The sequence below is a fragment of the Callithrix jacchus genome, chromosome 22, assembly GCF_049354715.1.
Source record: "Callithrix jacchus isolate 240 chromosome 22, calJac240_pri, whole genome shotgun sequence".
In the NCBI taxonomy this organism is placed as follows: domain Eukaryota; kingdom Metazoa; phylum Chordata; class Mammalia; order Primates; family Cebidae; genus Callithrix; species Callithrix jacchus.
Window position 1 is genome coordinate 10,619,641 of NC_133523.1, and position 23,549 is coordinate 10,643,189.

At 54.6% G+C, this 23,549-nt stretch overlaps 1 protein-coding gene across 6 annotated transcripts; it reads right to left on the reverse strand.

Annotated features, from left to right (window-relative positions):
* Positions 1 to 910: 910 nt before the first annotated feature.
* Positions 911 to 23,502, reverse strand: ZNF653 (zinc finger protein 653). 6 transcript variants are annotated; one of them, XM_035285688.3, is made up of 10 exons: positions 23,176 to 23,299; positions 17,577 to 17,653; positions 15,789 to 15,832; positions 13,190 to 13,405; positions 4,381 to 4,995; positions 4,076 to 4,247; positions 3,859 to 3,970; positions 3,092 to 3,206; positions 1,515 to 1,614; positions 911 to 1,325 (listed from the first exon to the last, which is right to left on the reverse strand). In XM_035285688.3, the coding sequence occupies exons 5-10, from the start codon at positions 4,703 to 4,705 to the stop codon at positions 1,148 to 1,150; spliced, it is 1,002 nt and encodes a 333-aa protein (XP_035141579.3). In that variant the 5' UTR covers positions 4,706 to 4,995; positions 13,190 to 13,405; positions 15,789 to 15,832; positions 17,577 to 17,653; positions 23,176 to 23,299; the 3' UTR covers positions 911 to 1,147. The 6 variants fall into 6 exon arrangements, 4 of the variants coding, with proteins under 4 accessions (XP_035141579.3, XP_008985557.3, XP_002761809.3 ...); XR_013531061.1 differs by lacking the exon at positions 17,577 to 17,653 and having other exon boundaries at positions 3,092 to 3,256; positions 23,176 to 23,502; XM_008987309.5 differs by lacking the exon at positions 17,577 to 17,653 and having other exon boundaries at positions 1,553 to 1,614; positions 23,176 to 23,502.
* Between the last annotated feature and the right edge of the window lie 47 nt (positions 23,503 to 23,549).

A 23,549-nucleotide genomic window follows, 5' to 3' on the forward strand; every position in this document is an offset into this window, starting at 1 on the left:
GGCTCCGGCTGTGCGGGGAGAGCTGAGAGGACCTGCCTCGGGGGGGAACGGAGCTCGCGGGGGCGGCCCCAGCGGCCGGACTCGCTCGTCCTTGCCGATTCTTGTCCCAGCCTAGGGTAGCCCCCTGGTCCGTAGCGGAAACAGGCGTAGCTGGGGCCCCGCCCCACCAGAGCGAGCTGGTGAGGAGCCGCTCGGGTGGGCCAATATGCGCGTGGCGCCACAGGGCTCTCCCGGGCACGTGCCTGAGCTCGCGGCTGCTGTCCCCAGGGTCACGTGGCTGCGGCCATCGGGGCCTACGCGACTCACGCGCCACCTGGCGGCCGCGCCTCGCTCCCTGCCCCTCTCCCTAGCGGCCCGCAGGAGGCGGCGGCCTCAGCATCCTCCTCCGGGAAATGGGGCCAGGGCAGCCGCTGCCAACTCCCCTTCCCCCCGCGGCTTCCTGTTTTAGGAACACGCCGAGCTGGTTCTACCTTGGGGTTTTAGCACTGGTTGTTCCTCTGGCCTGAGAATTTCCTCCCCCACTTTTCTTCAGGGATAGATCTTTGTCATTCTGGCCTATGCGCAAATGCCACCTGCTCTGAGGCCCTCCCTGACCACATCCCCAGAGAACAACGCATCACTCTCATTTGCATGGTGCTTGTCACTAGCTGCAGATGTTTCTCATTTAGGGGATTGCTGAACACCTCCCCCATCTCGCCTCGGAGCTCGCTGAGGGTGGCAAATGGGTGCTCTGTAAGACCAGAGGAGTGGGCATTAGGGTCCTGAGTTCTGGGAGATGCCGAGAGACCCCAGACCCCCAAGCCCCACCTCATCCTGTGAGATCAGGGGCTGTGTGGGGCTGCCCGGCCCAGGGCCTCGCTCAGGAAGGGATCAAGTAGGTTGGAGACCGACAGAGATCTGGCACCCCAAATTATTCAGGCCCAGGAAAAGGGCATCTCCTTTCTCATCTTTAATCTCGCTCTGCTCTCTTGACACAGTTCCAGCAATGTAGCCCCATGCACCAGCTTCAGAGAAGGATGCAGTGGAGCGGGGTGGGGCGGGGGCGCCTCCTTCCGGCCCGCGGTCCGGGCGGCCCTCGCAGCAGTCCAGGCCCCGGCAGGCCTGGGCGTTGTGTCCGAGTGGACGAATAAATAGGGGCGGTCAGTGGTCAGGTGGGCTTGTGGTCTGGGTGGCTTTTGAGCGTGTGGAACTTGACGCTGTCCAGCTTCTCAAAGCGCTTCCCGCAGCGATCACACGTGAAGTTGTACTGCACCTCTGCCGTGTGCTTCTTCATGTGCCAGTTGAGCGACGCGCGCTGCCGGCACTGGTAGCCACAGATCTCGCACCTGCCAGGAGCCCGTGGCAGCACGGGGTGGGGTCAGAGTGGGCTGGGCACCGTGGGGTAGGGTGGGGCCTGACAGGGCCGAGCGCTGGTGGAACCATGCCCACGTACTGCATGGGCGCAGAGTGCTCCCAGACCTGCTGGAATCCCCTCCCTCCCAATCCTCTAGCTATGCGGGCGGCCTGTGACTCACTGCAGGGGGGTCTCGCCGGTGTGCGTGCGCCGATGTACCTCCAGGTGGTTCTTCCTCTTGAAGGACTTGCCGCAGGTCTCACAGGTGAATTCACGGACACCTGGGGGCGGTAGGGACCGAGGCTGAGGACGGTGCTATTCGGGCAGGGGGTTATGGGGTATCTGATGTGCTGCAGACTCTGAGGCTAGAAGGAGCAGCAGGCTGTCTCCTTGCATCTCCCAGGGCTGCAGGTGCAGACCGACCAAACCCACGGAACCCTACGTCCTTCCCCTGCAACTGCTGGGAAACAATCAAGCAGAGCTAAGATTCGAACTTGAGTCCCTGAGGGGCATAGGGTGCAAACTGCCAAGCCAACATGGTTCTGAATTTGTCCCCAATATTTATTTTGTTATTGTTGCTGTTTTTCCCTGAGATGAAGTCTTGCTCTGTTGCCCAGGCTGGAGTGCAGTGGCATGATCTAGGCTCACTGCAACTTCCACCTCCCCGGATGCAGCAATTCTCCTGCCTCAGCCTCTCAAGTAGCTGGGATTACTGACATGTGCCACCATGCCCAGCTGATTTTTGTATTTTTAGTAGAGACAGGGTGTTTCCATGTTGGTTCAGGCTGGTCTCAAACTCCCAATCTCAGGTGATCCACCTGCCTCAGCCTCCCAAAGTGCTGAGATTACAGGCGTGAGTTACCGCACCCAGCCTTGTCCCCCATATTTGAACTTTGAATGATTTTGCATTTAAAAAAAACTTCTGCCGGGCTTGGTGGCTCACACCTGTAATCCTAGAACTTTGAGAGGCTGAGGCAGGCAGATCGCCTGAGGGCAGGAGTTGGAGACCAGCTTGGCTAACATGGCAAAATCCCATCTCTGTTAAAAAATACAAAAATTAGCCAGGTATGGTGGTGGGCACCTGTAATCCCTGATACTCGGGAGGCTGGGGCAGCAGAATTGCTTGAACCCGGGAGGCAGAGGCTGCAGTGAGCCGAGATCGCACTCCAGCCTGGGCAACAGAGCAAGACTCCGTTGCAAAAAATAACCCCCTCAACACACACAAGAAAGAAAAAAAAAAAAAAACAACAAAAAACAGCACCCCAAATTTCTGACCTCGAGATATCAGAAGCTCTGGCCCTCACTGTGTCCCCAGCCCACAAAGAAGACCAGCATCTCTACCACAAGTAGAAACAGAAGCCCAGTCCCAAACAGCTGCCCCTCTCTCCTTCCTGCTGCTGCTTGGGTGGGCACTGGCTCTGGCCTGTGGCCCCAGGTGCTGCTATGGTTCCAATCTGGAAGAGCTGAGGCAGTGTCTTAGTCTTGCATGAGACCTGCTCATGGAGTTGTGGGGATAGGAGGGGAGACAGCCAGCCCCGCCCACCTCCTGTGATTGATTGGTAACAGTCCCTGCGTTGTGGCTCAGGTAGCTACAGCCTACTGAGCACAGGGAAGAGGCTCCTAGGGGTGCAGTCCTGTGCCAGGGAACCCAGCACTAGGTTTTGACCCTCCAGCTCAGCCCAGGCTCCCAGGCTTCCAGGCCCCTAGTCCCATGCCCCTGTGTCCCCAGCTCATGCACCAACTGGCCCAGGGCCTGACCTGAATGAATGATCATGTGCCGCCGCAGGTGGTTGGATAAATAGAACTTCTTGCCGCAGCCAGGATGAGGACACACTTTGGTCTTCCCTTTCCGATGAACAAGATTGACGTGGTTCTGGGGACGAGACGGGCAGGAGTGGGTCCCGTAGGCCCACTGAAGGGGCTCTGGGGGGTGGGGAGAGATGAAGGCAGCTGGAAGGCAGGCTAGAGCTGGCCTCCCCAGGAGGGAGGGAGGAAGGCTACCCTTGCCCAATCTCTGAGATTCCCAGGGGCACAACTGGGGTCAAAGGGAAGCTCTACTGAACACCTACTACGTGCCAAGCTCTGGACTGGGGTATCCATCAGCTCTGTGAAGGGCCCAATTAATGGATGAGGAAACTGAGGTTCCAGGCTCAGTGGTTTGGCCAGGGTCTCACAGGTGGGCAGTGGCAGGACTGGGACTGGATCTGAGGGCTGTCAGCAGATCAAAAGGCAGTCCCGATTGATTCATTCCTCTGTTCTTCCATTCTTTAACTTACTGGCTCTAGCTTGCAGGCCTGGCATGTACTAGGTGCTTAATATATGCTTAATCAAAGCATGGCATGGCACATTCAAAGGCCTGTTGCTGCATCCTCCCATGCCAGGTGTGAGATGTGACAAGTCCCTGTCTCTGCCTTCAGTGGCACCTCGTCAAACTCCAAGGGGCAAACTAGAGATAGGATGTCCTGGTGGTGCCATGACCTGGGCCTTGTGGGCCTGGCCCAGGCTACTCCGGGTGGCAGCCTCACCTGGAAGCTGCTGAGGGCCACATAAACTTGGCTGCAGCCCTCGTATGGGCAGTGGAACATCTCGAGCAGACCGTCAGCGTCCGTCACCCGCGACCGCTTGCTCCGCCGCCTCCTGGAGGGGAAGGGGCCCATGAGTTTGGGGCTCCCGCACCAGGCAGGCTGGGGGCCTGGCCACTCCTAGAGCTCTCCTTCACCCTTGCCCGGCCCTGGCACCCACTTCTCGGGCTCCTTGGGGATCTCATAGATGATGGCTGACATGTCGCTGCCGTCCAGCTCCCCACCGTCCACCTCTGCTGCAGGCTCTGTGCTCTCAAGTACTGTCGTTGCCAGCTCCGGGGCTACAGGCTCCTCCTTCTCCTCCTTCTTGAGCAAGCACAGGTCCTCCTTCTCTACGGGGTGGACACAGGGTGGTGTCCGCGGGGCACGAAGGCTGCTGAAGTGCCCATTTCGAGGGCCACTCCTCGCCCAGTCCCTCCCAGGCCCAACCACCCCCGGCCAGAGGCCATGGCAGGTCCCCCAGACCTTTCTTGGTCTCGATGCTCACTACAGCAGTGGCATCCGTGGTGCTGGGCTGGCTGCCCTCAGGCTCTGTCTGGGTGTAGGCCGCCACGCCCTCCATCATGGCACAGGGCACCTCCTCGCCCAGGCCAGTGCCAGGGGCACCGCTGCCTGCCGCCATGTTGAGGTGAATGCCCTCAGCTGTGAGAGCGTCATAGCCAGGGCCTGCGATGATGATCACCTGTGAGCCAGGCACCATGCCTGGCATGGGGCAGCTGGCCACTACCTCACCCAGGGCCTCCTGAGGCACATTCTCAAAGAGGGCGCCGGGGCCCGCACCCACTTGCATGGGCACTGGCACGCACACCACTGTCTCCAGGGCTTCGGGCCCACTGCCTGCTGGGTTGGGGCACAGCGGGGTCCCCTGCTCGGCCAGGCTCTCCACGTGGTGGACGTCAAAGGGGATGTGCACACCCTCCTGGGTGATAAGCCCGCTGCTGCCCACCGGGCTGGTGGGCGTCACTGCTGCCGCCGCCGTCACTGCAGCCTTGACTGGCTGGCCCTCAGGACGCTCCTCAGAGTCGGAGCCAGAGCCAGAGCCAGACGAGTCAGAGCTGCTGGCCACCAGCCCATTGCCCACTGTGGGGACAGAAGAAAGGGAATGGTTATGATAGCTGCAGCCGCTGGTATTTGTTTAGTTTTTCTTTTCTTTTTTTCTTTTTTTTTTTTTGTTTTTTGAGACTCTTACTCTGTTACCCAGGCTGAAGTGCAGTGGTGCGATCTCAGCTCACTGCAACCTTGGCGTCCTGGATTCAAGTGATTCTCCTGCCTCAGGCTCCCGATTAGCTGGGACTACAGGTGCACACCACCACACCCAGCTAATTTTTGTATTTTCAGTATAGAAGAGTTTCACCATGTTGGCCAGGCTGGTACTCCTGACCTCAAGTGATCTGCCTGCCTGGGCCTCCCAAAGTGCTGGGATTACAGGTATGAGACACCTCACCCAGCCCCATTTTTTTCAAGTAGAGACCAGGTCTTGCTATGCTACCCAGGCTGGCCTTGAACTCCTGGGCTCAAGGGATCCTCCCGCCTCGGCCTCCTAAAGTGCTGGGATTATACTCGTGAGCCACTGTGCCCAGCCAGCACTTGGTATTTGTTGAGGGCTCTCCAGGGACACTGTGACCCTCTCACTGCCCAAAACAGCAGTCACTTCTCAGTCCCCACTGCCCCCGACTGTTCCAAGATGACTAACCCAGCTGAACACCCCTGCTCCGGGGGACACTTTCCTCTCCTGGTCCCCAGACTCACACTCTGGTGTCCCCAAAGTGCTGGGATTGTAGGTGTGAAACACCTCACCCAGCCCCGATTTTTTCAAGTAGAGACCAGGTCTTGCTACACTACCCAGGCTGGCCTTAAACTCCTGGGTTCAAGGGCTCCTCCCACCTCGGCCTCCCAAAGTGCTACAATTACAGGTGTGAGCCACTGTGGCCAGCCAGCACTGGGCCCTTCCTGGTGGCTCCTTCCAAGTTTCTTTGGTTCTTGCAGGCCTGAAAGGCTATGGCTCAGGCCTCTCCTCAGTGCTCACCTCACCCCCAGGCTTGCCCAGGCTGACGGGGTTGAAGGTCACACTCCAATTCTCAGTGCTAACTGAGTGTCCAATAATTCAATCCATTTTGACATTATCTTCCTGGAGCGGGCATCAAATCCTATAAGTTAAAGGCTCAGTCCCACAAGACTGCTTGGACTTCAGATGTCAGCTGCAAGTCCTGGGCTACCCTGTATGTCTGACCAACAGGCTATAAATGGGGGGTTTCCATGACTCCATCCTCAGGTTTGATATTTGTTAGAACAACTCACAGAAATCAGAAAATGGCTCTACCTATGATTATAGCTTTATTATAAAGGATTCAACTCAGTGACAGCCAAATGGAAGGGTACAGGGTAAGATATGGGGGATGGTATAATCTTCCATGCCCTCTCCAGGGGCACCACGGCCTCAGCATCTCATGTTTCAGAGCCTTGCTCCATTGTGCAGCCTGTAGCGCAGTGGCACAATCTCGGCTCACTGCAACCTCTGCCTCCTGGGTTTAAGTGATTCTCCTGCCTCAGCCTCCCAAGAAGCTGGGACTGCAGGCATGCACCTGGCTAATTTTTTGTATTTTTAGTAGAAACAGGGTTTTGCCATGTTGCCCAAGCTGGTCTTGAACTCCTGATCACAGCCATGAGCCACTGTGTCTGGCAAGAGTTTTTATAACTCTGTCTCCAGCTCCCTATTCAGTCCCTAGGGGCTGGGGCTGGGGCTGAGAGATCTCTCTCCGATCCTGTGTTTGGTCTTCCTGGTAACCAGCCCCCATCCAGAAGCTATCTAGGGGCCCCACTGGGAGTCACCTCATTAGCAAAGATTCAGGGGTGTTCCTAGGGGGCTTATTATGAATAACAAAAAACACTCCTGTCACTCAGGAAATTTCAAGTGTTTTGGGAGCTCTGTACCAGGAACCCAGGACAAAGACAGAGACGAGGTCTTGCTCTGTTGTCCTGGCTGGAGTGCAGTGGTTTGATCGCAGCTCCTGACAACCTCTAACACTTGGGCTCAAGAAATCCTCCTGCCTCAGCCTCTCAAGTAGCTGGGACTACAGAGACATTCCACCATGATAGGGTAATTTTTAAATTTTTCTAGACACAAAGTCTCACTATGTTGCCCAGGCTTGTCTTGACCTCCTGGTCTGGAGGATCCTCCCTCCTTGGCCTCCCAAAGCACTGGAACTACAGGAGAGTATCTACCTTTTTTTTTTTTAAGACAGAGTCTCGTTCTGATGCCCAGGCTGGAGTGCAGTGGCACCATCTCAGCTCACTGCAACCTCCACCTCCCGGGTTCAAGCAATTCTCCTGCCTCAGCCTCCCAAGTAGACAGGATTACAGGCACATGCTACCATGCCTGGCTAATTTTTGTATTTTTAGTAGAGACGGGGTTTTGCCATGTTGGCCAGGCTGGTCTGGAACTCCTAACCTCAGGTGATCTGCCTGCCTTGGCCTCCCAAAGTGCTGGGATTATAGGCGTGAGACACTGTGCCCAGCCAAGTATCCATTCTTTTTTTTTTTGAGACAGAGTCTCGATTTGTCGCCCAGGCTAGAATGCAGTGTGGCACAATCTCAGCTCACTACAACTTATGCCTCAAGTGATTCTCCTGTCTCAGCCTCCCAAGTAGTTGGGATTACAGGAATGAGCCACCTCGCCCAGCCAAGTATCTATTCTTATTAATACTATAACCACCCATGGCCTGGTGACTCCATGTGCAGCTCCTTCCTAGACCTTCCCGTCAAGCTCCAGATTATTCCATCTCATGGCCCCACCTAAGAGGGTCTCACAGGCATCTCAAACTCAGATCTGCAATGCTGGGCTCTGAACCTTCCCTCCCACAAAGCCTGCACTATTCACGGGTGTCCCTGACTCAGCGGATGGCAGCTCTGTCCCTCCAGTGGCTCATGCCAAAGTCCTGGGGCTCTTCTTGACTTCTCTCTCTCTCTCACACCCACTTCCAATCTGTCAGCAAAACCTGTTGGTGCTGCATCCAAAATATACCCACCTGCAGCCTGACCGCTTCTCTTACTTCCCCTGCAGCTGACCGCTTCTCTTACTTCCCCTGCAGCTGACCGCTTCTCTTACTTCCCCTGCAGCTGACCGCTTCTCTTACTTCCCCTGCAGCTGACCGCTTCTCTTACTTCCCCTGCAGCCTGACCGCTTCTCTTACTTCCCCTGCAGCCTGACCGCTTCTCTTACTTCCCCTGCAGCTGACCGCTTCTCTTACTTCCCCTGCAGCTGACCGCTTCTCTTACTTCCCCTGCAGCTGACCGCTTCTCTTACTTCCCCTGCAGCTGACCGCTTCTCTTACTTCCCCTGCAGCCTGACCGCTTCTCTTACTTCCCCTGCAGCTGACCGCTTCTCTTACTTCCCCTGCAGCTGACCGCTTCTCTTACTTCCCCTGCAGCCTGACCGCTTCTCTTACTTCCCCTGCAGCTGACCGCTTCTCTTACTTCCCCTGCAGCCTGACCGCTTCTCTTACTTCCCCTGCAGCTGACCGCTTCTCTTACTTCCCCTGCAGCTGACCGCTTCTCTTACTTCCCCTGCAGCTGACCGCTTCTCTTACTTCCCCTGCAGCCTGACCGCTTCTCTTACTTCCCCTGCAGCTGACCGCTTCTCTTACTTCCCCTGCAGCTGACCGCTTCTCTTACTTCCCCTGCAGCCTGACCGCTTCTCTTACTTCCCCTGCAGCTGACCGCTTCTCTTACTTCCCCTGCAGCTGACCGCTTCTCTTACTTCCCCTGCAGCTGACCGCTTCTCTTACTTCCCCTGCAGGTGCTGGTCATGGCTCCTCCATCCCCCTGCCAGGGCCAGTGCAGTCCTTTCTGCTGGGTCCCCCGGCTCCTGACAACCTGCTCCTTACCTCCTGTGAAAGACGCAGACCAGCTGCTCACTAAACCCCTCTCTACCTGGCACCAGCACCGACTACATTTCCCAGCATCCCTTACAGGTAAATGTGGTGCCATGTGGCTGAGTCCCAGCCAATGGAATCCAAATGGACAGGTGCTTCCAAAGTTGAACCTCCACTTTTCTCCCCAACCACCCAGCCAGGACCCAGAAGGAGGCTGGAGCCACACGAAGGAAAGAACCTGAGTCCATGAACGAAAGGCAAACTGCAGGCTGGAAGCACCAGGCTTTGTATGTGGGAAACAAACTACTGTGCCACGTCACAAGAGCTGGGGTGTGTCTGTTTCAGGAGGTGTTCAATTACCTACTGCCTTTGCCTCCTCTCCTAACGTCCTTGGAGACGCTAGGCAGGTTCCTGCCTCAGGGCCTTTGCATCTGTCATTCCCTCTACTTGAATTCTCTTCTGTCTGAAACCTGAGAAGGCTCCCCCTTCCCTCCATCAGACCCTTCATTAAAGGGCATTTTTTCAGGGGGAATTTTCTGACCATTCTGCCTCAAATAGTTCCTGTTTCCCTCCTTATTTTTTTCCCAAAGCACGTACCCCCTTACAGGGCACTCTATATTTTATTTTATTTTTCAGATAGAGTTTCGCTTGTCATCCAGGCTGGAGTGCAATGGTGTGATCTTGGCTCACCACAACCTCCACCTCCCAGATTCAAGCGATTCTCCTCCTTCCGTCTCCTGAGTAGCTGGGATTACAGGCATACGCCATCATGCCTGGCCAATTTTTCTATTTTTAGTACAGTGTTTCACCATGTTGGACAGGCTAATCTCGAACTCCTGACCTCAGGTGATCCATTCGCCTTGGCCTCCCAAAGTGCTGGGATTACAGGTGTGAGCCACCACACGCAGCCTATATTTTATTTATTTATTGATTGATTGAGACAGTGTCTCCCTCTGTCACCTAGGCTGGAATGCAGTGGTACAGTCACAGCTCACTGCAGCCTCGAGCTGCTAGGCTCAAGTGATCCTCCTGCTTTAGCCTTCTAAAACATTGGGAGAGGTGCACCATTATGCCACACTTTTTCATTTTTTGGCTAGAGATGGGGTCTCACTATGTTACCTAGACAGTTCTCTAAATCCTGGCCTCAAGCAATCCTGCCTTGGCTTCCCAAAGCACTGGGATTACAGGCTTGAGCCACTGTGCCCGGCCTGCACTCTGTATTTTTATTGGTTTATCCTGCTCCATTTCCTCTCTAGAATGTAAATTCCATAAGGTTGCAGGGTCCCTGTGCAGAGCCCCCAGTGCTAAGAAGGCTGCCTGGTGCTCAGTGAGGGTTTGTTCCAATAAATGAACGAATCTCAGTTCCCCGATCTTGGCTCACTGCAACCTCCGCCTCCTAGGTTCAAGTGATTCTCATGCTTCTGCCTCCCAGGTAGCTGGGATTACAGGCATGTGCCACCATGCCTGGCTAATTCTGTATATCAGACCCCTGACCTCAAGTGATCAGCCAGCCTGAGCCTCCCAAAGTGCTGGGATTATAGGTGTGAGCCACCGTGCCTGGCTGTTTCGGGTCTTTAATGAATAAATGTATATAAGGGCTTATAAATATGTAGGGGGCTCAAAGTAGGCATCCTATAAGTTTCCTATTGTTATTATCTCAGTGCCATTCATTCAGCGCAGTGATATGCCCACTCTTGATAGACCTGGGGTGGCAGCAGGGTTGGTGATAAGGATGACCAGCCCCTCTTTCTAAACAATTTCCCCTTGTCCTATAATCTGCAGAGTGGGCAAACCATCCTGAAGGAAGGGCAGTCGCCCAATGAGCAGAGGGAATGGCCAGAGGAAGCATCTGGGTCCACGTGACGGCAGCATCTGCTCAGTCTGGCTTACCCCAGATTTCTCCTCAGGTAATGACGGCACTAACAGAAATAGCTGTGGGCAAGGCACAGTGGCACATGCCTGTAATCCCAACACTTTGGGAGGCCAAGGCAGAAGGATTACCAGACCCCAGGAGTTTGAGACCAGCCTGGGCAACACAGTGAGATCCTCTCTTTACAAAAAATGTAAAAATTAACTGGCTGTGGTGGTGTATGCCTGTGTTCCAGCTACTCAGGAGGGAGGGGTGGGAAGATCACTTGAGCCCAGGAGTTGGAGGCTGCAGTGAGCTATGACTGCACCACTGCACTCCAGCCTGGGCAACAGAGGGAGACCCTGTCTCTAAAAAAGTAAATAAATAAAAATAAAGGCCGGGCGCGGTGGCTCACGCCTATAATCCCAGCACTTTGGGCGGCCAAGGTGGGTAGATCATGAGGTCAAAAGATCGAGACTATCCTGGCCAACATGGTGAAACCCTGTCTCTACTAAAAATATAAAAATTAGCTGAGCATGGTGGTGCACACCTGTAGTCCCAGATCTCTGGGAGACTGAGGCAGGAGAATCACTTAAACCCAGGAGGTGGAGGTTGCAGTGAGCCGAGATCACAACACTTTAGCCTGGGAAGAGAGCGAGACTCTGTCCCAAAAATAAATAAAATAAAATAAAGTTAGCCATGTGCAGTGCCTCATGACTATAATCTCAGCACTTTGGGAGGCCAAGGCAGGAGGATCACTTGACACCAAGAGTTCAAGACCAGCCTGGCCAACGTGGTGAAAACCTGTCTTTACTAAAAATACAAAAATTAGTCAGGCATGGTGGTTCATGCCTGTAATCCCAGCTATTGGGGAAGCTGAGATGAGAGAATCGCTTGAACTGGGAAGGCGGAGGTTACAGTGAGCCAAGATCACACCACTGCACTCGAGCTTGGGTGACAGAGAGAGACTCTGTCTCAAAAAAATAAAAAATAAAAAGTTGAGGCTGGGAGCACTGGCTCATGCCTGTAATCCCAGCACTTTGGGAGGCCGAGGCGGCTGGATCACCAGAGGTCAGGAGTTCAAGACCAGCTTGGCCGACATATCTACTAAAACTACAAACATCTCTACTAAAACTACAAAAAGAAGCCAGGTGTGGTGGTGCACACCTGTAATCCCAGCTACTTGGAAGGCTGAGGCAGGAGAATTGTTTGAATCTGGAAAACAGAGGTTGCAATGAGCCTAGATCGTGTTATTACACTCCAGCCTGCACAACCAGTGCAACACACTGTCTCAAAAATAAAGAAATAAATTTAATTACATTAAATAAAAAAGAAAAAGTTGAGTTGGGGTATAAGGAAGCTGCTCTGGGTGCAGCCCACACCCCAGCCTGACCCATCACCAAATGGACCAGTTAGATCGCTCCTGGGGCCTAGGGTTCCTCGACTGACACGTGGGGCTGATGACAAGGCCATGGGGAAGATTCAGGAGTGGCACACAGTGAGGGGGGCAGTAAAAGGCAGAGGAGGGTGGAAGGCAGGTCACAGATCACAGGACAGGGCAGCCAAGGGGCCACGGCATGCTGGAAGCCTGGCCGACCCTTGGCGGGATGGCTGTTGGTGGCGGCACCCACCCACAGAACACCTCTCGCCTTCAGCTTCCCCTTGGCCAGCTGGGATGCCACCTGTTCCGAGATGCCAGCCAGCGCAGGCTCAGCCCCAGTAACTGCCCCACCCTCAGCCGTGACAGGGCGCCTGGCAGCAGTCCCCACACTCCTTTTCTAGCCAATGCAAAACCCCTGAGGCCACAGGCAGCCCCCTCACCACCCACCAGGGCCAACTGGGCCTCCCTCCCTAAGTCCCTCCTGGCTGCCCCATGGGATAGGAAGGAGAGAGGCAGGGACCTCGAGGGTGGGAGGGAGGAGGAGAAAGGGGAATGAAAGGAAACAAGACAGAGGGAAGATGAGACAGAGAAAATGAAAGATCAAGGAAGGAGGAGACAGAGGCAGCTCAAGAGAGGAGAAATGGGGACCAGGAGGGAAACAGAATGAAGTGGGGACGGCAAGAGTGAAGCCTGGGAAGGCAGAAAGTGAGAGAATGGTCTGGGAGCCAGAAAATCAAAAAGGAGGTAGCGGCCAGCTTAGCCAGGACTCAAGAGGGCATCTCAGCCTACAGAGCCATAAGGCCGGGATGGTTCAGGCGGCCATGTCGCTATGGGGGCCGAGCCCTGCCCCAGCAGGCCTGCCCCCGCCCCAGCTGCCAAGCCAGGGCTCCTGGGCCCTCAGCCAGCCCTGCCGGGGACTGGCCTTGGGCACAGATGGGCAAACTGCTTCGTAAGGAGGGACTGCCTCCCCACTTGGGCTCTGTAAGGACTCAAAGAGGTCAAGGCCATGAAGGGATCAGCCTGGCACACCATGTCCCCGCTCTGTCCCAGTGCTAGAGCCAGAGCCAGAGCCAGAGCCACTGTGGCTGCTATTCTGTTTGCAATGCTGGCCTAGGGCTGGTAAGAAGCGTCCAGACATGGGCGGCCCCGTGTGCCCTCGCCCCACAGACTCACCTTTGTCACTGTCAGGGTCTGAGTCACTGAGGGGCTTCAGGGGCGAGTGCAGGTCCTGGAAGTAGCGGTGGCCAGCTTCGCACTGCCACACGGCCGTGGTGTACAGGCCGAAGGTGGGGTCTAGCTCCGCCAGGTGCGGCTCGTACGGGCAGCGGTGCTTGTGGTCCTCGTACCAGATCACGACGTTCTTCAGGCAGTTCACGTTGCGTCGCCGCCCTGTGGACACAGCCAAGGGGTGAGTGTACGGGACAGGGCTCAGCCCATGGTGACACGGCTGCCTGAACCACCTGGGCCTTATGGGTCCCGTGGGTTGGAAGGCCCTCCTGAGTGCCATCCAGGCCTGTACCCAGTTTAGAGAGGCAAACTGAGGCTCAGAGAGGAGAGGCACCCCTAAAAGGACTGTTCAATTAGTCGTCATATAAACAGTGGAGGCTGGCACACAGTAGGTGCATAATTGTTAGCTGCTCGTTATTGTTCTAATCTTCATCAAACACCTAGACCAGTGCAGTCCTCAGGCCCAGGACTCTCTGGCTCCCGCCCTAACCACCCCCTATAGCCACAAGGGGGCGCCTGTCAACACCCGAGTCAAGCTTCGTCCCTTTCTGCGCAGAATCCCCAACAAGAGCATGGCACAATGCCTTACGCCTGCAATGCCAGCACTTTGGGAGGCAGAGGCCGGCAGATCACTTAAGGCCAGGAGTTTGAAACCAGACTGGCTAAGATGGCAAAAACCTGTCTTCACTAAAAATACAAAAATTTGGCTGGAGGGCAAAGTGTGCAGATCATAAGGTCAGGAGTTCGAGACCAGCCTGATCAACATGGTGAAACCCTGTCTCTACTAAAAATAGAAAAATTAGCCAGGCATGGTGCCTTGCACCTGTAATCCCAGGTATTCAGGAGGCTGAGGCAGGAGAATTACTTGAACCCGGGAGGTGGAGGTTGCAGTGAGCCGAGATCACACCATTGCACTCCAGCCTGGGTGACAGAGCAAGACTCTGTCTCAAAAAAAAAAAAAAATTAGCCAGGCATGGTGATGAGCGCCTGTCGTCACAGCTACTTGGGAGGCTGAGATAGGAGTGTCGCTTGAGCCCGGGAGGTGGAGGATGCAGTGAGCCGAGACTGCACCACCGCACTCCAGCCTAGGTGACACAGCAAGACCACCACCCTCAGGGTAAAAGCCAAAGTCCTCCTTTCAGCCCACAAGTTCCACTGTGACTTGTCACCTCACTGCCCTCACCAGCTTGGTCACTCTACTCCAGCCACACAGCCTCCTCACTATTCCTGGAGAGGGCTAGGTGTGGCCTTGCTTCAGGCCTTTGCATAGGCTGTGCCTGCTTCCTCCAGATAACTGTCTTGCTCCCTCCCCACATCACTCAGATCTCCCCCAAATGCACCCACCTCTGAGAGGCCACCCCCTGCCCAGTCACTGTAGTTGACCACAACTTGCTGTCTGTTTTCTCCAGGTAGTACCTAGATGCCATCCGTGGCCATTTGTTTACATGTGCCTTGACTGTCTCTCCCACCAGAATGTCAATTCCTCAAGAGCAGGAACACTGCTTTTTTGCTCCTTCTGTACCCCCAGTTCCCCCGGCCAGGGCCTGGCACACAGTAGGTACTCCAGGAACATTGGCTGGTTGAGAGAACACTGTGTAAGGGGTGAGCATGGTGGAGCCAGACGGCCTGGGTTTGAATCCTGGCTCTGCCCCTTCCCAGCTGGGTGGCTTCTCAGAGCCCCATGTGCCTCCTCTGAGCTGGGAGAAATAAGGGATTCCCATCCCTGAGGGCTGCCAGGTAGGAGGGGAGTGAAGACATTAGCAGGGCACAGAACAAGGCTGGGCACACAGTGAGTGCTGGGCAATGGATCTGTGACTTGTGTGATGGTCCTGGTCCCTTAGCCAAGTGGGATGACAGCATGCCCCCCAACCCCACCCTCTGGGCTAGGAGATGAAGAGGGGGCCCAGAAGAGGGGTCTGGGTCTAGGGAATGCACCCAGGGTCTCCAACCACGAGGGCAATAGAGTCATCGCCCACAGCCACCTCTCCAGCCCAGTGCTTTCCCTCCTTATTTCGCTCCTCAACCCTTAAGGAAGCTCATCCCTTGAGGAGTGCAATCCCTTGAGGATTCAGGGTCAAGGTCATAGGTCACCCCTACCTCTGAAGAATCCTAAGAAGGGGAGGGGCTCACTGCCACCAGGGGACCTTCACCTTGCTGGAAATGGCCTGGGACCCCCAGCTCCAGGGCTCAGAGCTATGCAGACCCTAGCTGTTCGGACTCCCACTGACTGGTAGCCAGCAGGACAGGAGGGATGACCTCCAGACCTCTCCTCTAACCACCAGTGCCTTGCTCCCTCTGCCCTTTGGGCTCTGCACAAGCTGTTCCCTCTGCTCCGCTCGCCCCTGACAGACTCCCACGCCGGGAGCAGGAGACTGAGGAGGCCAAGCACACTGCACCTGAGACACACAAGCCTGGCTTTGAGGTCTGGCTCTGCCGATTCTAACTGTGCTGCCAGTGGCAGCCCCCAGGCCTTTCTGGGCCTCGATCTCCATATTCCCGCCACTCCCACCTCTCCCCACCTCCTTCAGGCTGAGCTTCCACTTACTTTTCTTCCGCTTTGGCTTTTTGGGGACCTGCTCCCAAGGCTTCCTGCAACAGAGAGAGGCAGTGAGGGTGAACACAGGGCCAGCGCTGGTCCTGTCTGACCTATAAGTAACAACAATGGCTACAGCCACTGCTCATGGTGCACTGAAACAAAATCTGAACTTTTTTTTTTTGGGACGGAGTTTCACTCTTGTTACCCAGGCTGGAGTGCAACGGCGTGATCTCGGCTCACTGCAACCTCCGCCTTCTGGGTTCAGACAATTCTCCTGCCTCAGCCTCCTGAGTAGCTGGGACTACAGGCGTGCACCACCACGCCCAGCTAATTTTTTGTATTTTTAGTAGAGACAGGGTTTTGCTATGTTGGTCAGGCTGGTCTCCAACTCCCAACCTCAGGTGACCCGCCTGCCTCAGCCTCCCAAAGTGCTGGGATTACAGGTGTGAGATACTGTGCCCAGAGCTTTTTTTTTTTTTTTTAAATTGAGATGGAGGCTCATTCTGTCACCCAGGCTGGAGTGCAGTGGTATGATTTTGGCTCACTGCAGCCTCCACCTCCCAGATTCACATGATTATCCTGCCTCAGCCTCCTGAGTAGCTGGGATTACAGGTGTGAGCTACCTTTCCTGTTTTTTTTTTTTTGAAGGAGTCTTGCTCTATCACTCAGGTTGGAGTGTGGTGGTGTGACCTCAGCTCAAGCGATTCTCATGCCTCCAGAGTAACCGGGATTACAGGTGTGCACCAGAGTAGCTGGGATTACAGGCGTGTGCCACCATGCTGAGCTAATTTTTTGTTTGTTTGTTTGTTTTTTAAGTAGAGACAGAGTTTCACCACATTGGCCATGCTTGTCTTGAACTTCTGACCTTAGGTGATCCACCCACTTTGGCCTCCCAAAGCGTTGAGATTACAGGTATGGGTCAGCGCACCAAGCCAGAAATCTGAACTTGTAATGTACCTGTCCCCAGCTCCAGCACTGTGTCACCAGGTCCCTTGCTTATGCTCTCTCCCCGACTGCCACCAGCCCTGGGAGGGGGATCTAGTATTATCGCCACCTTAAGGAGCAGGAAAAACAGTCTTGGAGGGGTGAGGCCACCTGCCCGGGGTCCTAGGTCAGGGAGTGGAGAAATAACAAAGTAGGTATGAAAGGTTGGTGTGGAAGCAGAATTCCAAGACGGCCCCTGTTCACCGGGGACACAGGCCTGTGTGATCCTCTTCCCCTGAGCCAGGCAGGCCTGTGAGTAGGACTGGATGCTAAGTCTTGGTTAGGTGCCTGTGAGTTAATCAAAAGGGAGCATATCTTATAGGGCACAGTGGCTCAAGCCTGTAGTCCCAGCTCCTTGAGAGGCGGAGAGTGGTCTTGGCCCACAGCCAGCAAGTCAGTGGGTACTGTCTGGGTGTGGTGTCTCACACCTGTAATCCTAGCATTTTGGGAGGCTGAGGCAGGAGGACTGCTTGAAGCCAGGGGTTCAAGAGCAGCCTGGGCAACATAGCAAGACCCACCTCTCTCTCTCTTTCTCTCTCTCTCTGTGTGTGTGTGTGTGTGTGTGTGTGTGTGTATATATATATATATATATTTTTTTTTTTTTTTTTTAAAGGCCAGGCTTGATGGCTCATGCCTGTAATCCCAGCACTTTAAGAGTCTAAGAGGGGTGGATTGCTTCAGGCCAGAAGTTGGAGACCAGCCTGGAAAACATGGTGAAACTCTGACTCTAAAAAAAAAAAAAAAAAACAGAAATTAGCCAGGCAGAGTAGCATGCACCCATAGTCCCTCAGATGGCTGAGGTAGGAGGATCACCTGAGCCTGGGAAGGTCAAGGCTGCAATGAGCTGTGATCACGCCACCGCACTCCAGCCTGGGCAACAGAGTGAAACCCTGTCTCAAAAACAGAGAAACAAATAAAAACAAACAAAACACAATCTTGGTCCTGCTGCAACCCTGTCACTTAGTCATCAACAAGCAAATGATACAATGATCATTATGATTATCAGTATCACTGTGGAGCCCGGACCCCCTGGCACACTGGCCTCCCTGCTGTGGCCCAGACCTGCTCTTGCCACAGACATCCTGACAACCAGTCTAGTGTCTCTTATCAGCAAAACTGCCCACCCCAACCTGACTCCTGCCTAGCCCTGTTAACAATTCTCAGCCAGATACCCATCTGGTCCCCAGGACTGCACCTTGCGGCTCCTCCATCCTTCCTAGCCCAGGCTCTGCTCCTACTGCGGGCTCTGTTCCTCCACGTCCCATCCCATGTGACTCTCTCTCTTCCTATGGCTCTACCCTCCCCTGCAAGGGGACTCATTGGCTGTGGAGACCCTCACCCAACCCAAAACTGAAGTCTGACTGTTTGCCCAGGCTGGAACACGGTCATGCCATCTCACCTCACTGCAACCTCTGCCTCCCAGGTTCAGGTGATTCCCCTGCCTCAGACTCCTGAGTAGCTGGAATTACAGGTGTCTGCCACCATGCCCAGCTAATTTTTGTACTTTTAGTAGAGACAGGTTTTGCCATGTTGGACAGGCTGGTCTCAAACTCCTGATCTCCAAGGATCTTCTCACTTCGGCCTCCCAAAGTCCTAGGATTACAAGCATGAGCCACTGTGCCAGCCCCAAACCCAAGTCCTAATGTCCACAGCCACCTCCACCCACTCACAGCTGGAGGCTGGAAGTGTCACACTGCAGTGGGAACAGTCTTGGGTATCAGCCAGACCCAAGTTCAAGACTAAACTCGTTTTGTTTTTTGAGAGAGTCTCACTCTGTCACCCAGGCTGGAGTGCAATGGCACGATCATGGCTCACTGCAATCACCTCCTGGGTTCAAGCACTTTTCCTGCCTCAGCCTCCAGAGTAGCTGTGATTATGGCATGTGCCACCACCCCCGGCTAATTTTTGTATTTTTAGTAGAGACAGGGTTTCGCCATGTTGGTCAGGCTGGTCTCGAACTCCTGACCTCATGATTCACCCGCCTTAGCCTCCCAGAGTGCTGGGATTACAGGCCACCTGCCTGGCCTCAGCTCTGGTATCAACTGCCTGTGTGACCTCAAGCAGGTCTTATCCCCTCTGAGCCTCAGTTTTCCTGTGTGTGAAGTGGAAACAGTAGCAGTGCCTTCCACACAGAGTCAGCACAAGACCAAAGAAGGTCATGTGTAATATGGTGAGCGCCACTCTCCAACTCCAAGGCACGGCTTTCTCCCTCAACCTGCCTTCCCTGTCCTGTCTGCTTCTCCAAGTTCGGCCACTTCTGTGACTTGCAGCAGAGGCCACAGTTACCGGGGCTCCTCAGGCCTTGGCTTTGCAGTTCCCTGTCATTTGCTTTCAATCTTCACTCAGTCATTCCCACCAGCATCTAAATCTGCCATTATTTCTTTCAACTTGGATTAAAATCATTTTGATACCCACCTTCCCCAACAGCCCCTTCCCCATGTCTTTTTTTCTTTTTCTGAGACAGGGTCTCACAATGTTGCCCCAGCCTGAGTGCAGTGGCATCATCACAGCTCACTGAAGCCACAACCTCCAGGGCTCAATGGATCCTCCTGCCTCAGCTTCCCGAGCAGATGGGACCACAGGAATGCGCCATCACCCCCAGCTAACTATGGCATTTTTTGGTAGAGATTGGGTTTCACCACGTTGTCCAGGTTGGTCTCAAGTTCATGGGCTCAAGCAAACCTCCTGCCTTGGCCTCCCAAAGAGCTGGGATTACAGGCGTGAGCCACTGCGCCCAGCCTCCTTCCTCATTTCCCCGCTTTGCCACAGTTGTCTACACTCGCTGTCTCCATGTCCTCTCCTCCGTCTCACTGGAAATCCTCCAGTCAGAGCTCTTCTCCATCACGCCACACAATGTCCCATCACAGTCGCCAGTGACTGCCGTTTTACTTGACCCAACAGCACTGGACCCGATAGATGCTTCCTTTGGCCTCCTGGGCGCTGCCACTGGCCCTGGGGCTGCTGCTTCTCTCACCTCCCTTACCAAGGAGAGTGAATGCCACACAGGACTGTTTTCTGTCTAAAAGTATCCCATAAGTAATTTTTTTTTTTTTTTGAGACAGAGTCTTGCTCTGTCACCCAGGCTGGAGTGCAGTGGTACAATCACGGCTCATTGCAACCTCCACCACCCGGGTTCAAGCTATTCTCCTGCCTTAGCCTCCCGAGTAGCTGGGACTACAGGTGCACGCCACCATGCCTGGCTAATTTTTTGTATTTTCAGTAGAAATGAGGTTTCACTGTGTTAGCCAGGATGGTCTCGATCTCCTGACCTCGTGATATACCTGCCTTGGCCTCCCAAAGTGCTAGGATTACAGGCGTGAGCCACTGCACCCAGCCCTCTTTTCATTTTTTATTGTTGTCAAGAGTAGACTGAACCTCTTTGGACTCATAACCAGCTTTACTAATTGTCGACTCTTGGCTAACCTTGTTTTACAAGTGTAACCATCCATCATTCCAGCTGCACACATCCTAGAGAGAGTTTCTTCTAAAATATAAACCAGGCTAGGCCGAGCATGGTGGCTCATGCCTGTAATCCCAGCACTTTGGGAGGCCAAGGCGGATGGATTGCCTGAGCTCAAGAGTTCAAGACCAGCCTGGCCAATATAGTGAAACACGAACTCCACTACAAATACAAAAAATTAACTGGACATGGTGGCGGCCGCCTGTAATCCCAGCTACTCGGGAGGCTGAGGCAAGAGAATCACTTGAACCCAGGAGGCGGAGGTTGTAGTTAGCTGAGATCGCAACACTGCACTCCAGCCTGGGTGACAGAGTGAGACTCTGTCACACACACACACACACACACACACACACACACACCCCAGGCTGGGTACAGTGGTATGTGACTTGTAGTCCCAGTTACTCTGGAGGCTGAAGTGGGAGAATCACTTGGGCCCAGGAGTTCAAGACCAACCTGGGCAACATAGCAAGACTGCATCTCAAAAATAAATAAAAAAGGAAATAAAAGGGTGGGCATGGTGGCTCACACCTATAATCCCAGCACTTTGGGAAGACAAAGCAGGCAGATCACTTGAGGTCAGGAGTTCGAGACCAGCCTGGCCAACATGGTGAAACCTTGTCTCTACTAAAAATACAAAAATCAGCCAGGTGTGGTGGCACATATCTGTAATCCCAGCTACTTGGGAGGCTGAAGCAGGAGAATCAGTTGAACCCGGGAGGTAGAGGTTGCAGTGAGCTAAGATTGTGCCACTGTACTACAGTCTGGGCGACAAATCGAGACTCCATCTCAAAAAAAGGGGTGGGGGTGGGATAAAGGCAGACCATGCCACTTCTTTCTCTGTATAAAATCTTACACTTAAGAAAAAGCTCCCACCTCACTGGGAGGAAAAACCGGAATCCTCTCCATGGCCCTGCATGACCTTCCTGTCACCAATCTGTCCTTGTCTTCCCTTCTCCTCCTCACTCATTGCAGTCCAGCCATACAATCCTCTTCAGTGTCCCTGGCACACAACAGGCAGGTCCTGCCTCAGGGCCTGTGCATCTGCTATTCCCTCTGCCTTAACTCTTCCACAGAGACCCGCAGGGTACCTCGTAGGTTCCTTCAGGTGTTTACTGAAATGCTGTGTTCTGAATGTGACCACCTAAGTCTCCCTGTTTTAACTTCCAACTCACACTCCTCATTTCACTTTTGTTTTTTCCAGAGCCCCTATCTCTCTCTCATGGACTATTTAATTTACTTCTGTTTCTGGTCTGCAGTAAATAAGCCTTTTGCCAGGTACGGTGGTTTACAACTATAATCCCAGCACTTTGGGAGGCCGAGGAGGGAGGCTCCTTGAGCCAAGGATTTCGATACCAGCCTGAGCAACATGGTGAGACTCTGTCTCTACAAAAAATAAAAAAAATTAGCTGAGTGAGGTGATGCACCTGTGGTCCAAGCTACTAGGGAGACTGAGGCAGGAGGATCCCTTGAGTCTGGGAGGTTGAGGCTGCTGTGAGCTATCAACATGCCACTGTACTCCAGTCTGGGTAACAAAGTGAGACCCTGTCTCAAGAACAAACAGACAAGGCTGGGCACAGTGGCTTATACCTGTAACCCCAGCACTGTGGGAGGCTGAGGCCAGAGAATCACTTGAGCCTAAGAGTTTGAGACCAGCCTGGGCAACATAGGGAAACCTCTGTCTCTAAAAAAAAAAGTACAAAAATCAGCCAGGTGGGGTAACGTGCACCTGTGGTCCCAAATACTCAGGAGGTGGAGGTAAGCGGATCATCTGAGCCCACGGGGTTGAGGCTGCAGTGAGCCGTGATCATGACACTGCACTCCAGTCTGGGCAAGAGTGTGAGACTCTATCTCAAAAAGAAAAAAAAAAAAATCCAGGCCTTTGAACAAGCCATCCACTGTGTCCACCAGAATGTCTGCTCCATGGGGCAGCTATCTTTGCGTTCCCAGCATTTCCAGTCCTGCTCTTGAGCATATAAACCAGCTTGCTGTCCTAGGAAAGGTGGGTACAATTCAGCAGGATCTGTTTGATTCTTGACTCTCAGAATCTCTCCCCAGAGAAACATGTGAACATGTGCACCTGAAAACCAGGGCAGAACAAAGATTTCCTTGCAGCACTGCTTTTGATAGGGAATAAACATCACTCTCCTAAAAATTAATACTCAGGAAATTCACTACCTGCCGGGCACTGTCCTAAGCTCTTTGCCTATTTTAACTCAATCATGACATCAACGTAAAAGGCAGGAAGGGAAAAACTCCATCCACACTGCTCCTTCTCAAGATTGAGAATTTTCTCTACAAAAGACAGGCCTCTCTGCCCTCCACCTGCCCAGCTAACTCGGGAGCTCCTCTTCATCCGAGTCTCCCTGGACTGAGTTGCTTCACAGAACTAGGAGGTTTAGGGGAGTGCGGCCCAGGTTGCAAAGGGTCCTCCAGGTGTGCTGAAACCTAGTTTGGTTGTGGGAATGGGGCCATATGGAATCCCAGATGGGGCACCAGAACTTCATGAAGTTCAGGGCTGAGTGACCCAAGGTGTCCACAGTCCCAGGCCAGGTGGGGAATTGAGCGGGGGAGGATGAGACTGCTGAGGGGGCGGGGCTGCCGCGCCAGGGACTGGGTAGTTACAAGGCCTGGAGGTAGGGCCAGTCCCAGGATTGGGCCGCTAGAGTTCTAAGGGGAGGGACCAAGCGCTCAAAAAGGCGGGTCAAGGGGCTGGGTGTATCCTAGGATTGGGCAGCCGGAACGATGGGAGGCGGGGCCGCGAGCCAGGCGCGTCCCTGCCGGGCAGTCAAAGACCTAGGCCTGCGGCCCGGCAGCCCGGCGGCCCGGCTCCTGGGCGGGGCTCGCAGGTGCTGAGGGCGGGGCCTTGAGACGGAGGGGGCGGGGGCACAACCGGCTGGGGCTGGGGGCGTCTCCTCCCTCGCTCCCTCCCTCCTTTGGGCCGGGCCCCCTCACCCGTGGCGGCCGCTCCGCTGGCCGCGTTCCAGAGAGATGAGGTAGGCAGCGAGCTTGGCGTCGCTCCAGCCGCTGCGGCGCCGCAGGTCCACCCAGGGCCCGTGCGCCTCGCCCAGGTACACGCGCCGCACGTCGTACTTCTTCCGGGACTCGAGCCGTCGCCGGGCCCGGTCCGACTCCGTGAGTCGCGGCCGGCCCCGCGCCTTGCGGCCCGCTGCGCCCTCCTCGGTGGCTGCCTCCTCACCCGCGCCCGCCTCAGCCTCCACCTCGGGCTCGGCCGCCCGCTCCGCCATCCCCCCCACCCTGGTTACCAGCCTCCCCCGTTGTTAGGAGCCCGACCGGAAGTGGCGCGCATATTCTGCGCTGCCGGGAAA

Coding starts and splice junctions, on each gene's coding strand:
- ZNF653 (XM_002761763.6), bottom strand. CDS start 23,468: ATGGCGGAGCGGGCGGCCGAGCCCGAGGTGGAGGCTGAGGCGGGCGCG. Junction 4,248..4,380: donor GAGCATCGAGACCAAGAAAG/GTCTGGGGGACC, acceptor TCCACCCCGTAG/AGAAGGAGGACCTGTGCTTG. Junction 1,326..1,514: donor ACCGGCGAGACCCCCCTGCA/GTGAGTCACAGG, acceptor GGCTCCTGGCAG/GTGCGAGATCTGTGGCTACC.